This window comes from Phragmites australis, chromosome 23 (genome assembly GCF_958298935.1).
Source record: "Phragmites australis chromosome 23, lpPhrAust1.1, whole genome shotgun sequence".
Lineage (NCBI taxonomy): Eukaryota > Viridiplantae > Streptophyta > Magnoliopsida > Poales > Poaceae > Phragmites > Phragmites australis.
This window is the reverse complement of record NC_084943.1, coordinates 149402-165907: the sequence shown is the minus strand read 5'-3', so window position 1 is coordinate 165907 and position 16506 is coordinate 149402. Positions and strand designations below refer to the sequence as shown.

The window sequence follows — 16506 nt, the reverse complement described above, 5'->3', positions numbered from 1 at the left end:
CGTCACCCATCCCTAGTTGTCCACCTCACGCATCTATAAATGGAGCCGAACCCAAGGTCGCTACTCCGATCCACACTACCACGGCCACCAATGCTCGAACCGAGCCGCCTTCACCCGTGGAAGCTAAGTTAGGCCTAGGGAGAGTCATTGCTGCCTGTATCCACGCCGACCCAAGCCATCGCCGTCGTCACCTCTTCACATGCGCCACCACCACTATCTCAACCATATTGCTGCTGACTGAGGTGAGCCCCATCCTCTTCCTCTTTTCCTCCGACTAGCCATCTCACCACCGTCGTCGTCTCTGTGCATGAGAAAGAGAGGAGGTCACGCAAGAGAGAGGAGATCACAAGAGAGACAAAGAGATGGGTAGGAGAGAGAGAAACGAAGAGGATAGGGAAATGGGCCAAGATTCATGTGGTCGACTAGACAGAGAGAAAAGGAAGGAAAAGAAAAGGCAGCCGACCTAGAGAGGGAAAAAGAGAAAATAAGCCCAGTTTAGCCCACATGCATAGAAGCATTTCACAATTTTGATAATTAGTTTCACAAGTTATTTAATTAGGATTTATATTAATATCCATTTAAAAAATAAATAACGATCTAGTCGTAGCAACTTTATGGACTAATTAAGGAAGTTTAATTAGGAAAATAGACATGTTACTTAGTAGACAGTTTAATTAGTAGCATCATAGGTATAAGTAGTATGTACGTATAGGTATACATAAAAATGTGTATATAGACACAAACTCGTATATACATAAGCCCATACATATATGGCTATACAATCATATCATTTATACATATGTTCATATACATACAAATGTGTATATAGAAGGAAAGATAGCATACTCATTAGAGATCTTGTCGTAGTTTTAAAAGAAAGGAAGAAAAGAACACACCGTTGATTGGCCTTGACCTTTCATTATGTGATGATCATTTATCCTGATTTAAGTTTTGAAAATTTAGTGACAGAAGGAAAGAGAGCACACTGCAATCAAGAAAGGCCATCAAGGGCAATGCGTGGAGAGTAGGTTGATTGTTAATTGGCTAATTGACTATGAATTTTAATATTACATGAGAGGGGAGGAGATGGAAAACCAATTTTAATTATGGACAGTTTGATCATATAAGATGTATGATAGAATCATTTGGATCTATCATAACTCATTCATTTTATAGAAGTATAGATTAAGGAAGAGGACGATACCCTAAACTGAAGATGGGTATTTTCTTTTGCTCTTAGTCTTGAATGCAACACCTGGAGTAGATGGAAGAAAACTTCAGTTTTCTTTGTGTCCTGTTTTGTTTAGCGGCTCTCTCGGTTGGAGTAGCCACTCATAGTGGCTTGGTGTTCTCAGGGTTGAGACATCTCCCATAGGGATCATAAAGTGTTGGCCGCAGCGCTTAGGCGACCCTAGGTGTTTGTATCTTTAGTGAATGAATATACAAAATAGAGACAATAGGGAGAATATTACATATTAAGTCATAAAAAGAAGTAAAATAGAGTAAAACATCTAGACCAAAAGTCTAGGTGTAAGCGAAGTGGTGCTGCTCCATTTAACCCCAGTCATTGCTTTTTTAAACAGTGGTTTGTAATAATTAGGTAAAGACTTTTTCTAAGCTTTTGAATCACATAGCGGCCAATGTGGTTTGCGTTACTCACTTCGATCCATAATGTAAGTTGTTTAGGATTTCGCCTATCAAACTTTCTTTGCTTCGACCATCTTTAAATAAAGAATAAAGTGGATTGACAATATAATATTGAGGTTACAAGATTAATCATAAAAACATCATAGTATATAATATTTATTATTTAAAATGTATCTTTATAAAAAATACTGGTCAAAGTATCACCTTTCGGACCCATCGATGTCTTAAACGACTTCCATCTCTAAAAAGGGAAAAAAGTAGAAGGTCACTGTCACATCATAAAATACTAATTACGTAATTAGGCATACATAATCATCATCATAAATGTTTGCACGTGTTTGTCTATCAAAAACCAATTAAATATGTCTCAAACACCTTAGGGATAGCTTAGAGCACTTTAGAGAATTCCTACATGCCTTGGAGAAGGAAAAGAATAGAAGGAGCATGATGAGGGGAGACTTAGAAAATTTTTAGCAAAAGAACCCTCTCGTGGTCTGACTGGTCTCACCCGTGGTCTGACCGACAGGTGCGCTGCTACATAGGCTACCACGTGAATTTCCCGTGGTCTAACGGCCCGAGCTCGCGGTCTAACCGTCAGCACACAAAGGCTCGGATTAAGTGGATCGATCACTTCCTTTTGTTCTCTCCCTCTCACTTTTCTCTCATTCTCCATCTCTCCATTTGACCCTAAAGAGAGAAAGAGAGATCTACTTGTCGCGTTCGAAGGCTGGAGATTGGAGGTGGGAACTCCCACGAGCTTCCCGGAGGACTTTCCTAAGTTGTCCCCCTCTTCTCCTTCAGTTTTAGTATCCTCCTAGATCTCTTTTCCTGTAAATTGTTAGCCCTGTAAATGGTTAAGAACTTGTAATGTGATTTAATTATTCTCTCTTTATTAAGCTTTGATTGCTTATGTTGGAAAGGCATGTGTTCTGATCTTGGGTACCAAACACGTGTCGAGACTACCGAGATGGTATTTTGATTAATCATCGAGGTTGTGATTATGAATAATAATCCTCCTGATGATTAATTAGAATATTGTTTGGACGGTTCCTCAAGCATGGTATCAAAGCCTAATTTAATTAAGTAGCCTAAACATGACTAAGATGTTATTTAGTAAGTGTGTTAACTCCAATAAGCAACCCACGAAAATTTCTTTTATGCCTCCTGATGCCAATATGTATGAAAATGCTATATTATGCCCATAAGTGTAATACATTGATATGAGTGGTGTGTAAGTGTTGTTTCCACATTTTGATGTATTTATGGTTTATTTTTCTGTTGGCAAAGGGGGTAAGGAACGCCTCCCGATGGCGGATAATATTGGAGGCTCAATCGGTGCGAGGCAGGGGCCCGGTGTGTTCCATACGGCGATGGTACGAAAAGTAAATATGTTAATAATAACGTATGAAGATCCACCATACGATGGTAGATATGGTCGTCTACTCATATGGTGTTTATATTAGGTGTCCTGTAAAATGACGGTACATGAAGTGAATATATTGGTAACAACGTATGAAACGGTGCTTGTGCAACTCACACCGTTCACACCTCTTATTCTTTCTCACGCGAAGGGTAATGTTTGTTATGGAGAGATGTGCTCGAGAAAAAAACGGTAGGCAGGAGTCGAGCATGCATTCATTTTCCCAGTTGCTCATGTGCATGCATATTTCCATATATACGGTATTACGGGTCTAAGCAAATGTTATCCGATGAATGCTTTTAGGCTATGTCAGAATTTGACTTTTCCCTCCCCATCTTATCATTAAAACATATGAGAACCCGTCAAAACTAGGGTGATATTCCTAAGGGTTCCAATGAGAAAAACCCTCCGCCGCCTCTATCGTCAAGTATGACGGATATGCTCATATAAATTGAGCAGAACCATCAGGCTCAGACGATGCTTCTCAAGGCTCTCATGCGCAACATGGCCCCTCAAGGATGAGGTGGGGCCGGGCGCCGAGACGACTTCTCGGATTTCTTGCCGACTCAGCCGCCCACTTTCACGTAACCTGAGAATCCTCTGGATGCCGACCATTGGCTCCAAACCATCGAGCAGAAACTTGCGCTCCTTCGGTGCGAGGACCACGAGAAGGCACTCTTCGTCACCCATCAGCTCCAAGGTGCGGCGGGCGCATGGTGGTCTAACTTTCTAGCCATGCACCCCGCCAATCACCGGGTATCTTGGGCGGAGTTCCGCTAAGCATTCCGCGACTTTCATATTCCTAAGGGTCTTATGGAGATCAAGAGGCGAGAGTTTATGGACCTCAAGCAAGGATGCATATTGGTGATGGACTATGTGCAGGTGTTCAACCACCTTGCACAGTATGCTCAGGGTGAGGTCAACATCGATGAGCAGAGGCAATGCCATTTTGTGAACGGCCTTAACTCCAAGATGCAAAATAGGTTGTTGGCACATGAATTTGCCGACTTCAACAAACTTATGAGCATCTCTCTCACGGTGGAGTTCAATCTAAAGAGCCACTAGAGGAGGAGAAGTGCAAAAGGGTTCCATCACCTTCCAAGGGCGGGAGCTCTCAACGCGCCCACACGGAGAGTCATTCTCCACCATCTCATGTGTCGGCCTCGACTGCTCTATGGATGATGTGGATAGTGCAATGTCTGTCCTTCTCTGCTTCATAGGGACAACCTCCATGACCTACCAGTTCGCAGGGGAGTGTGACAGGTGGCCCCGGCGGTCCATGTTACAACTGCGGCTGTGTTGGGCACTATGCTCGAGATTGCCCATACCCGAAACCGGGAGCTGTGGTAACTGCTCCAAGGCCACCACCTGCTTAGTCTACTCCACACGCTTCCCAGGCTACACACGTCCCCAAGCATGGCCGAGCATGCCACACCACCGCCGAGGAGGCTCACAAGGGTGACAACGTACTGATGGGTACATTACTTATGCGTTTTAATTCTGTCGTCATTACCGCAGTGGTTCTATTTGATTCTGGAGCTTCTCACTCCTTCATAGCTATGAGTTATACTCGGCGACATAGGCTAAAAGTTAGTACCACCCCTACACCCTATCTCATATATGCACCCGAAGTCAAGATTCATATTAATCAGTATGTGACCAAGGCGTCGGTTGTTATCAACAAGATGAAAATTTGTTGGTAATGGACTCCAAGGGGATAGACGCCATTTTAGGAATGAATTGGCTCACCAAGAATAAGGCAATCATAGATTGTGCTCAGTGGACCATCACCCTTAATAATCTATTCGGCACCCAAGTCCATTTGAAGCTTAAGGAGATCTATATTTGCTTTTTATGCCCTAAAAGTCATCTCAGCCACGGATCTTCTGAGTATTCCGGTTGTTTATGAATTTCCTGATGTCTTCCTAGAAGAGTTGCTAGGAATGTTGCCCGATCGAGCGATAGACTTCTCAATTGATCTTTTTTCCGGAATAGCCCTATTTTTTAAGAAATCTTATAATATGCCGCCAAATGAGCTAGCCAAGTTGAAGAAATAGATTCAAGAGTTACTTTCAAAGGGTTACATTCTCCCGAGCTCCTTACTTTGGGGATGCCCAGCACTCTTTATGAAGAAAAAGGATGTTACTCTGCGGATGTGTGTTCATTACCATCCATTGAATGACGTCATGATAAGAATAAGTATCTGCTTCCCAGGATCCATATTCTGTTCGATCAGTTGACTGATACTTAGGTTTTCTCGAAGATTGACTTGAGACTGGGCTATCATCAAATCAAGGTCTGACCGAAGGATATTTTAGAGACAACTTTCTCTACTCGTGACGGGCTTTATGAGTTCACTGTCATGTCCTTTGGCTTGATGAATGTGCCAACATTCTTCATGTATTTGATGAACACTATGTTTATAGAGGAACTTGATAAGTTTGTCGTGGTTTTCATCGACGACATTCTTACATACTCCAAGACTAAAAAAGAACATTCTGAGCACCTCCATGTTGTTCTTGGCCGGCTTCGAGATCACCAACTCTATACCAAGTTCAGCAAGTGTGAGTTCTGACTCAAGGAGGTCATTTTTATGGGTCATGTGTTGTCTGAAAATGGTGTCGTAGTTGACCCGAGCAAGGTGCAGGATGTGCTCAATTAGTTTCAACCTAAGAATGTCACTGATATCTAGAGTTTTCTTAGACTTGCGGGCTATTACCGCCGGTTCATCGAGAATTTTATCAAGATTGCTAAGCCAATGACTGAGCTATTGAAGCAAGGGAGTGTGTTTGAGTGGTCAAGTGAATGTGAGTCAACTTTACAAACCTTGAAGAAACTGCTCACGACAGCTCATGTTCTCGCTTAGCCTGAAGTGGACAAAGGTTTCAACATCTATTGCGATGCCTCCCGTGTAGGCCTCGGATGTGTCCTTATGCAAGAGGGTAGAGTTGTGGCTTATGTCTCATGTCAGTTGAAGCGCCATGAAAAGAACTACCCAACCCATGACTTACAGCTTATGGCAGTGGTGCACACTTTGAAGATTTAGCGCCATTATCTGTTGGGCAATTTGTGTCATATCTATACGGATCATAAAAGTCTCAAATACATCTTCACTCAAGCCGATCTGAACATGAGACAGTTAAGATGGCTTGAGTTGATCAAGGATTATGAGCTAGATGTGCATTATCATCCTGGCAAGGCGAATGTGGTCGCCAATGCGTTGAGTCGAAAGGCTTGATGCAATTGCCTCTCGCTCCATCCCAGGGTCACCACACTTTGTGATGATTTTCGACGGTTTAGACTCAAAATGGTTCTGGAGGAATTTCTTGCAAATTTAGAGATCAAGTCCACCCTCCTGGATGACATCAAAGTAGCTCAGAAGGATGAAAGGGCATGGCCTGAATCCAAGACAAAATAAAGGAAGACAAGGCTATCTGTTTTTTTTAGGACGATCAAGGTGTCTTGTGGTTTGGAAATCGGCTAGTGGTTCTGAGAGTCGATGCATTGAGAAAGAAAATTCTAGATGAAACTTATGACTCTTTGCTATCTATTTATCTAAGAAGTACTAAGATGTACTAAGATCTCAAGCCTAGATTTTGGTGGACTTGCATGAAGCGGGAGATCGCTCGATATGTTGCTGAGTGTGATATCTGCTGAAGGGTGAAGGACGGACATCTCAAGCCAGCCAGTATACTCTAGCCTTTTCATATTCCCTCGTAGAAGTGGGAGGAGATCTGAATAGATTTCATTACTGGATTGCCGAGGACTTCTCAAGGCTATGACTCGATTTGGGTCATTGTGGACCGATTGACAAAGTCCGCTTATTTCTTACCTGTCAGGACCACGTTTTTGGTCAAGCAATATGCAGAGTTGTATCTCACTTGGATTGCTTACCTCTATGAAATTCTGAAGAAGATCGTTTCTGATCGAGGCACTCAATTCACTTCTCATTTCTGGAGAAGCCTTCATGAGGCCTTAGAAAGCAAGCTCTTCCATAGCACCACATATCATCCTTAAACTGACGATCAAACCAAGAGGGTGAATCAAATCCTTGAAGATACGCTACGAGCTTATGTTCTCACATATGGGAAGAGGTGGGACATTTGCTTACCATTTGCCGAGTTCTCATACAACAATAGCTATCAATCAAGTATGGAGATATCCCCGTTTGAAGCTCTTTATGGCCAAAGATGCTGAACACTATTGAATTGATCCGAATCTAGCAAATGGGCTTTTCTAGGCCTGGATTTGGTCAAAGAGGCTAAAGAGCACGTTTTGGCCATTCGCAAGTGCCTCCACATGGCTCAGTCCCGACAAAAGAGCTATGCGAATCACCGACGCTGAGATCTTGAGTTCTCCATTGGAGATTATGTGTATCCCAAGGTATCGCCTCTCAAGGTCGTTCGATGTTTCCAAGTCTGGGGCAAGCTAGCTCCTCGTTATGTTGGTCCATTCCAAATCGTTTCTCGATGTGGAGAGGTAGCCTATCAATTAGACTTGCCTCCATCTCTCTCCGCCGTGCACAATGTGTTCCACGTGTCACAACTGAATAAATGTCTCCGAGTTCCAACGGAAGTGATCGAAGTTGCAAACCAAGAGTTGCAGCTGAATCTATCATATTGTGAGTAGCTAATCCGAATATTGGATGAAGCCGAGCGCAAGACACGGCGACAATCCATCAAATTCATCAAGGTTCAATGGAGCAACCATTTAGAAGCCGAGGTGACGTGGGAGCGGGAGGATAAAATCCGCTCTGAGTATCCCGAACTCTTTGAGAGTTTGTAAAAGTCATTGCAATATTACACGTTTGGAACGTTTAGCATGTCTGTGTTCACTGCCATGTTGAATGGAAGTCAAGTCTTCAAAGAGTTGTGTTTGGAAGTCGATCCAACCTAAAGCGGGATGAGCTTATTTTTTATCTCTGCTGGCTCACGGTCTGACCAGTGCTTCTGTCGATCTGACCGGTGGTGGGCAGTCTGACCATAAAATGACTTATAGTATGACCGTTAGAGCTCAAAATTATCTGTATAGATTTTGGTCTAACCATAGAACACACGGTCCAACTGAGCCGCGGTCTAACCGGGACTATCTCGGTCTGACCGCCAGTTCACAGAGAGTCTGCTGGCTATCTTTTCGTTCCGTCGGTGATGTTCGACATGATTCTTTTCCAGTAGTGGGAGAATTCTTTCCGTTTTGTCCTCATCACCTTCGCCCTATGTTTGCCGAATCTCGGATAGAGATTTTTTTAATGGGGTAGGTTTGTCACATCCTAAAATACTAATTATGTAATTAGGCATGCATAATCATCATCGCATGTGCTTGCACGTGTTTATCTATAAAAAACCGGTTAAACATGTCTCAAATACCTTAGAGATGGTTTAGAGCACTTCGGATAATCCTTACATGCCTTGGAGAAGAAAAAGAATAGAAGGAGGAGGATGAGGGGAGACTTAGGAAAAATTTCAGCAAAAGAACCCCCTCGAGGTCTGACCGGTGTCACCTGCGGTCTGATCGCTGGATGCGCCGCCAGGTGGGCTGCCACGTGGATTTTCCATGGTCTGATTTCTCGAGCTCTCGGTCTGACCGCCAGCACACAGAGACTCGGGTTAAGTAGATCGATCACTTCCTTTTTCTCTCTTCCTCTCACTTTTCTCTCACTCTCCCTCTCTCCACCCGACCCTAGAGAGAGAAATAGAGCTTTACTCGTCGCGTTCATTAGCTAGAACCCGACAGTCGAAGGCGTCTAAAAAAAATATTTTTCGCTCCGGAAGCGATGGGATGGAAAACCAATCATCGAGCGAGACCATTCTGTTTCATTGTGAATGAAAGACGTTTTCGACCAACAACATCTACTCATATCCAGCTTCATGTCAAAAAGGGCGTGGAAACTGCGATAGAGAAGCAGGCAGTGAACGGATTCATCCTGCAAAAGTGGCCATACTAAGAGCTCTGGCTAGTCCTTGCTTTTGACTACTCGGCTTTTCTAGTGTGCTACTAAAAGGCTGGTCTACTACTGAATGACTAATGTCATGGAATTCTTCCACTACTGATTAACTGGACTGCTAGTTGTTTGTTCTAGAAGTGGCATTTGAACCCCAAACTTCTTATTGCAAAAAAAACCACAAGTGTTCTTTAAAGATTTTTATCTCCTTTCGACCAGTTGCTCGGGAAGGTACCGAGCCTACAGGCCACATCTTTAATTGTATTCTTTTTCGAGGTCATCCTCTTCAGCCTGTGTTAGTAGACAATCTAATAAAAAAACGTTTTTCGAAAATAAGGGCGTTTAGGTCCTTTCTTCGAAAGCAGCTACAACCAATCCCTCGGAGTTCTCTGACATTGGCTGGTTCTGGCCAAGCCTCTCGGTAGAACAAGGCACCTATGCGGTGGGTTCGACTCCCACAGGAGCGTACATTTCCAATCGATTTGGTACGCATTTTATTGGGTTTTTAGTCCTCCAATGGAACTCCGCCGGGGTCTCATCTGAAGGGAGGCAGGCCCTCGTTAAAAGGCTAGAGATTGGAGGTGGGAACTCCCACGAGCTTCCCAGAGGACTTCCCCAAGTTTTCCCCCTCTCCTCCCTCATCAGAGACCCGTTCATCGACTGCAAGCTTCACCACCACTCCAGAAGCCGATCCGCGAATCGGAGCCTCCTAAAGTATTGTAATCCAATAGAAAGCTTCCATAAGTTGTGGTGAGCTATCTCCTACTGTTTCTCCATTGTTTCTGAGCTCAATTTGACCCTTGTGTTGTTTAGGTCTAAGATCAACCTAGCCTAGATCCAATTCATGGGGTATTTTAATTTTAGCTCAGTGAACGATGTCCTAATCACTTTAGAAACACTATACTAGTCCCATACAGCATTTTGATACCCTTCATTGTCAAAGGTCTCGCCGGAATCCTCGCCGGCGACCCCGCAAAGGCACTACCGGTAAGGTCTGGAGGTTTGACAGTCGCTAGGGCCGGTCTGACCACCAGTTAGGGAACGGAGAATCTAAGTTGAAAACTTATACAGGAGTCTGATCGCTAGCCTATTAAAGCTAGGTATACTTAGGTTACCTTGTCTGGATTTTCAAACTTCAAAACCTTAATCCTTTAGCGATTCTTTGAAGATGTTTTCAAGTTGTAGCGCTCTACTATTACTTGAGCATGCATATTGCATCCTTTTTGCATTGCTTGTTTATTTATGCATTGCACTCATGTTTCTTTTAGAGAGTGTCTGTCGGGGTATCAGGAACCGGGGATCCCTGAGTCCCGAAGCCAGGCCAGCCGTCCGCCACGTGTCACCATCCTGCGAGGTCCCTCCTGCGGGATGAGGAAAATCTAAGTTCCGGGAGAAGGTGCTCGGGGCCACAGCCTCTGGTCCCCGAGCACCCCATTTCCCCGATGACCCGCAGAGTCCAAGTGCCGGGAAGAAAGTGCTCGGGGAGGTGCCCGGTCGCCCCCGAGCACCCTAGTCCCCCGATGATCAGAAGAGCTAAGTTCCGGGAGAGAGCGCTCGAGGGGCTGCGTGCGGCAGCCCCCGAGCGCTCGGTTCCCCGAGGGTCAGTGTAAAAGTGCTCGGGAGAGAGTGCCCGGGGTTGCACGTGGCAGCCCCCGAGCACTTGGTTCCCCGAAGGTTCGAGCAAAAGCGCTCGGGAGAGAGTGCCCGGGGTTGCACGTGGCAGCCCCCGAGCACTTGGTTCCCCGAAGGGTCAGCGCAAAAGTGCTCGGGAGAGAGCGCCCGGGGTTGCACGTGGCAGCCCCCGAGCACTCGGTTCCCCGAAGGTTCGTGCGAGAGTGCCCGGGAGAGAGTGCTCGGGGAGGTGAACAGTACCCCTGAGCACTCGGTGCCCCGACGACCCAGAAGGGCCCCCGAGGGACCCGCCGACGAGGTGTTAACCAGTCAGAGGTCCAAGGCCGCATTTAATGGGCGTGCGCGGCTTGACATCCTGACATCCCCAACTGCTCCCGCCGCAGTGTCAGTCCCTGCCATGCTTTGGCAGAGAGGCGTGGGGCCATTAATTGCACGGGTCCCGTCCCATATCATTCGGTGTATCTCGGAATAACGTTGCCAGGATCAAGGCGTTCCTCCTGCCACCCTGCCGTGGCAGAGGAACAAGACAGGGTGGGCGCGCCGGGTGCCTCTATGGCTGCTCGGTGGGCCCTCTCAACGGCGCCCGACGCTAGGGCGTCCACAGTGACGAGTGACCGGACGCGCGCCGCATTTTTCCACCACCCCTATCACTTCGCCCGGAGGAAATGATGACGCCTTTCTCAGTCGTGGCGTCTGGGAACTTGTGCCCTTTCTTTCCCGTTCGGGGTATGTCGTGGCTGGCGAGTGCATAAAAGGATGGGCATACAGAAAGAGGAGGAGATCAAAAAAATCAGAGAACATCGGAAAAAGATCGACTCGAAGCATCGGAGGAGAGAACAAGCCCAAGCAATCGACCGTGCCACACTTAGACGAAGAACACTGCAAGCAAGCCTAAGCAGAGCTAGAACAAGGAGCCTCAAGCTCTTAGTTAGACAATATATTCTTGTAACCACACATATTCCTTGAGGGATCCCCCCAGGGAAAGTTATTGCATCCATACAGGAATAGGGTATTACGCCCCCGTGCGGCCCGAACCTGTCTAAACTCCGGTGCATTTACTTTTCTTTGCACTAGGTCGATCATCCCCCACCACCGGCTGTTGCATTTATTTCCACTTCCATTTATTTCTCCGACGTACTTATTCAGGATCATCCCCCCGGCCGAATCTCTAAAAAGGGGTCTCTCGGGATCCCTGCGACAGGAGTTCACCCTCCGACAGTGTCGATCCGACAGTTCAAGCAAGCGAAGACGACACGGGTCTATTGCACTTCTGTGAGTTCTGTGCAGGTAGTATCAAGCAACAAATAGAGCAGCAAGACAAACATATAAGCATATTGCACCCTCTATTCTATTGAAGGGAGTCTAAATTGATAAATTATGCTTTATGTATGTTTCCATGTATTGAGTCAAGTGTCAGGCTTATTCGGGTAGAACCTATGTTGAATTACGTATCTTCTACTTTGAGTTGTTGATTATCCTCATCCTTGTCGTCTCGGTAATGTTGTTGATGTCTAGCTTAAGAGTTGTTCGACATGCTTAGCAATGCATAGGTCCTCGGTAGAAGTCGAGCGACGGTGATACCGTTGTTCACGAGCATAGGGCTCACTTATGGTTTACAAATACTTTTATGATGTTGAGATGGTTGGATGAGCGGTGTTAGGGTGTTTTTTTTACTCAGGAGGAGTCCTTGGGGCAGTTTGGGAGATGAACTCGGACACCGTAGACCGCTTTGCATCGTTTAAGTACTAACCGTTGGTCGCCGTTGGCTTTAGCACTTATCGTACTCACCACATGCTGATCTAATGGTAAGACGAGCCGAATACCTTTGTAGTTGTGATCATTTGGGCCTGAACATCGACGGTGTGAGTGGGCAGGCTTGTAGCGATATCTAATTTGTTTTAGGAGTAGTTCTAGATGTCCCCGCACCGAGCGATGTATGATCCAAATAGTTGGAGCTTATTGGGAAAGATTGTCATGAGTACCCCTTATGGCCACTTTAGCGGGTGGCACAAGCTAAATGGTCCTCGTGTCGTGTGGGTAACGGAGTATCCCATGTATGGTGTAAAAACAGTTCGAACTGCTACGCTCTCGATCATGAGCATGCCTTCTGTCCACGCGCACCATCATAGAGTCACAAGTTATGGATTATAGTTGGATATGTTAGTCATGGTGGAGATGGTTCGTGTTACATATATGTTTATATTGGTTCTAGTTACCTTTATGTACATCTAGTTATTGAAAGTTATATTTGTATTATTGTTGGTTATATTTAGATGCTCACACATATGTGTCTAGGTTGCGGGCGCATATGTTTTACTTAATCTTGTGGTTTTTTTTCTTGCTAATAGTTATTTATATGTACTATATTGAAGTGTCTTACGAGTACCTTTATACTCAACTGCACTACAGGTTTTACAGGTGAGGATGAGATGGTATTTGGCTACTTCACACCCACCAATGCTAGCAGCGGAATGAGTAGGCAACTACTCGAATGTCGTGCTTTTGAGGTAAGGCCTGAGGCATATGGCTTCACCCATCTTTTGCTATCTTTAGCTTTTGTTTCCGCTGCGTAGTTTTTTTTTTCTAGAGTTGATCAGTGTTAGTATCCTCCTAGATCTCTTTTGCTGTAAATTGTTAACTTTGTAAATAGTTAAGAACTTGTAATATAATTTAATTATTCGCTATTTATTAAGCTTGGTTATGATTGCTTATGTTGAAAAAGCATGTGTTCTGATTTTAGCACAAAACATATGTCGAGACTATCAGGATAATATTCTAATTAATTATCAAGATTATGATTATAAATAATAATTCTCCTGATAATTAATTAAAATATTATTAGATCAGTTCCTCAAGACCACATTACCTCAGTTTTACATAATTTCAATCGTGCTCATGGCATCAACCAACGAACAAATACAAATTTTGAAGGACAACCAAAATGATGGACCGTGCTCTTGTGCTTCGCCACCAGAAAGCAAATGATAGATAGAATACGGCTCACTAGCATGTGGGGCCGACCAACCCAACGTCCGTCCGTACACAGAACCGCGAGCTACCGGCGACGGTTGCAACTGGCATAACTGCCCCAGCGGTCGCCGTTGATACCAACGAAGCGACCGCGACCGCTGTCCGTCCCCAAACTGCCCCTCGCGTGTGCCCCTGTCTTCTGACCCGGTCCCACGTGTCAGCGTTACGCGTCCACTTTCGGATCAGCTTTTCTCTACCATTTTGCCTACTGTACTGGAGTGCTGGTATATTATAAAAGGACCTGATTGTAATGTAATGTAATGTAGAAACCTTTTTCAAGTACCGATAAGCAAAAAACATCCGGTCCAAGCGCACAAGGATTTTATTTTGTGGCTATAAAATAGTAAATAAAAAGTCTCCATTTGCATCTTAGGAGGCGAGTAGGGATGACAACGGTTCAGATTGGGTGCGGCGTAACGAAAACTCGAAAGTTAAAACCTAACCCGCATTCGAATTGCTAATCAGGTTGAATTGTGTCCTCACATCTGAATCCGGTGGGGACCCATCAGGTCTTATTAGAGGAGGAGCCGAGGATGCGAACGGACGACGAAGGGGGAGGCGTCGGGGCCGGTGCGGTCGGGCATGGAGGATGCAACGACGCCGAGCGTGAAAGAGTGAAGAGGCGACGCGGCCAATAACGTGAGGAATTGGACGGAGAGGACTTGGAGGTGGTGGTGCATTGGTAAGGTGGCGAGGAAGCCACTAGACTTGGAGAAGATTGTGACGACGTGCTCGACTCGGTAGGGGGAAACAGTGAGATGAGCTCGAAGAAGCTCAGTGCAACTTTGCCCCTTCTCCCTAGGGCTCAGGTGCGTCAGATCTGAGAAATGTGTAATGAGTTTTGATGACGATGTGTTGGATCTAGTGGGCGGTGGTGCTATACTTAACTCACCGTGCAGCTCGGCAGAGGGGGAATGGGAGGGGGAGCCAGTGGGGAGAGAGAGCTCGAGAGGGAGTGATATTTAGAGTGGACCAATTGCTTTGTTTGGGATCCTGATGGACACTCACAGATCAAAACTTAAACCCACCCTTGATCTGACCTGTCATACCCATAGGCACAGATTTACGCTCGCACCCGCACCGACCGGGTCATTGCCAGCCTCCTAAAATTAACTAGTCTAATTACTGCAAAAAAATAACTAGTCTAGTTAATTATACCTTAATTTAACTAATGAGCCCCCTAATCTGACGACCTCATATAAAAGTCCTCCAGGGGGCGGTCCCCCATCGCAAACTCCGCTCCGCCAACCCAACAAGATCCGCTTCGGCGAGATCGCCGGAGCCCAGGCCATGCCGCTGATGGACTACCAGGGCTCGTCCTCCTCGCCCTCGCACTTCTCCTCCTTCGGCCGCTCGCTGCTCTCGCTCCGCAGGGACACCACCGCCATGCCGTCCGGGGAGGAGGCCGACCTCGAGGCGTTCCAGCGCCACGTGGCGGCCAACCTCGCCGACCTGCTCCCTGGGGAGGGGGGAGGGGGCGAGGAGATCCTCTCCGTCGCGTGGATCCGACGGCTCCTCGAGGCGTTCATCCTGTGCCAGGAGGAGTTCCGGGTCGTCGTGGCCCAGGCGCGCCGCCGCGGGGCTCTCACGGCGACCGCGGAGAGGCTCGTCGCCGAGTTCCACGAGCGCGCCGTCAAGGCGCTCGACGTCTGCAACGCCGCCCGCGACGGCGTCGACCAGGTGCGCCGCTGGGAGCGCCTCGCCGACATCGCGGCGTCCGTGCTGCTCGCGCCCAGGGAGATCCACGAGGGACAGCTCCGGCGCGCGCGCAAGGCGCTGTCCGACCTCTCCGTCCTCCTCGTCGATGACACAGTCGCCTCGGCCAGCGGCGGCGTCGCGTCCTTCCTCGCCTCCCATCGCAACCGCTCCTTCGGCCGCGCGCGCGCGTCCCCGTCCCGCTCCGCGGTCGCTGGCTCCTCCGCCTCCTCCTCCCACTTCCGCTCCCTCTCGTGGAGCGTGTCCCGCACGTGGTCCGCGGCGCGGCAGCTGCAGGCCATCGGGGCGGGCCTGGCTGCGCCGCGCGCGCACGAGGCGGGCCTCGCGGCGCCGGTGTACTCCATGGGCTGCGTCCTCCACCTCGCCGCGTGGGCTCTCGTCGCCGCCGTCCCGTGCCCCGACCGTGCCAGCGCGCTCCAGGCGCACCACCTGCCCGCCGCGCCGCCGCGCGCCGCGTTCCCCTGGGCGCCGCCTCTCCTCACCCTGCAAGAACGCCTAGCCGAGGAGGGAAAGCGCAAGGACAGGCGCCATTCGAGCGGCCTGCTCAAGGAGATCCATTCGCTTGAGAAGTCCACGCAGAAGCTCGCCGAGGCAATTGACGCAGCCCCCATCCCGCTCTTCGGTGACAGGGAAGCTGATGTGCGGGAGGCTGCGGCGGAGCTCGCTGCCGTGTGCACAGCCATGAGGGACGGTCTCGAGCCACTGGAAAGGCAGGTGCGTGAGGTGTTCCACCGCATTGTGCGCAGCCGTGTGGACGGCCTCGATTCGTCCATGCACAATGCCGATTGATCTGTCCATCAAAATTCCGCCTTCCATTGGGCAATGTGGTGATCCTAGGTAGCTTTCTTACTCTTGGTTTTTGCTTGTTTACCTTCTGATCGTATACCCTGAGTATAAATGTGTATCTTCGTGTAAAGAAGGGATTTCAAAGAGGCCATCATGATGTAAAGATGGCTGCTTAGTTCCCATGTTTTGATGCTGCATTTGGTATATATTTCATCGAATTTTTGTTAGCCGTGGTGACTAATTTATGATTGACTTGTTACTATGTTCCAGAGTTCTCCAAGATCACTTCAGGAATGTTGTCTTTGGTCTATTTAAAAAGAGGGGGAAAAACTTC

At 47.2% G+C, this 16506-nt stretch overlaps 1 protein-coding gene across 1 annotated transcript; it reads left to right on the top strand.

Moving 5' to 3' along the window:
* Positions 1-14757: 14757 nt before the first annotated feature.
* On the top strand, positions 14758-16422 carry LOC133906111 (protein BYPASS1-LIKE-like). The gene has a single exon (XM_062347895.1). It carries the CDS (start codon positions 14961-14963, stop codon positions 16173-16175), a length of 1215 nt encoding a protein of 404 aa, XP_062203879.1. The 5' UTR covers positions 14758-14960; the 3' UTR covers positions 16176-16422.
* The last annotated feature ends 84 nt before the right edge of the window (positions 16423-16506 follow it).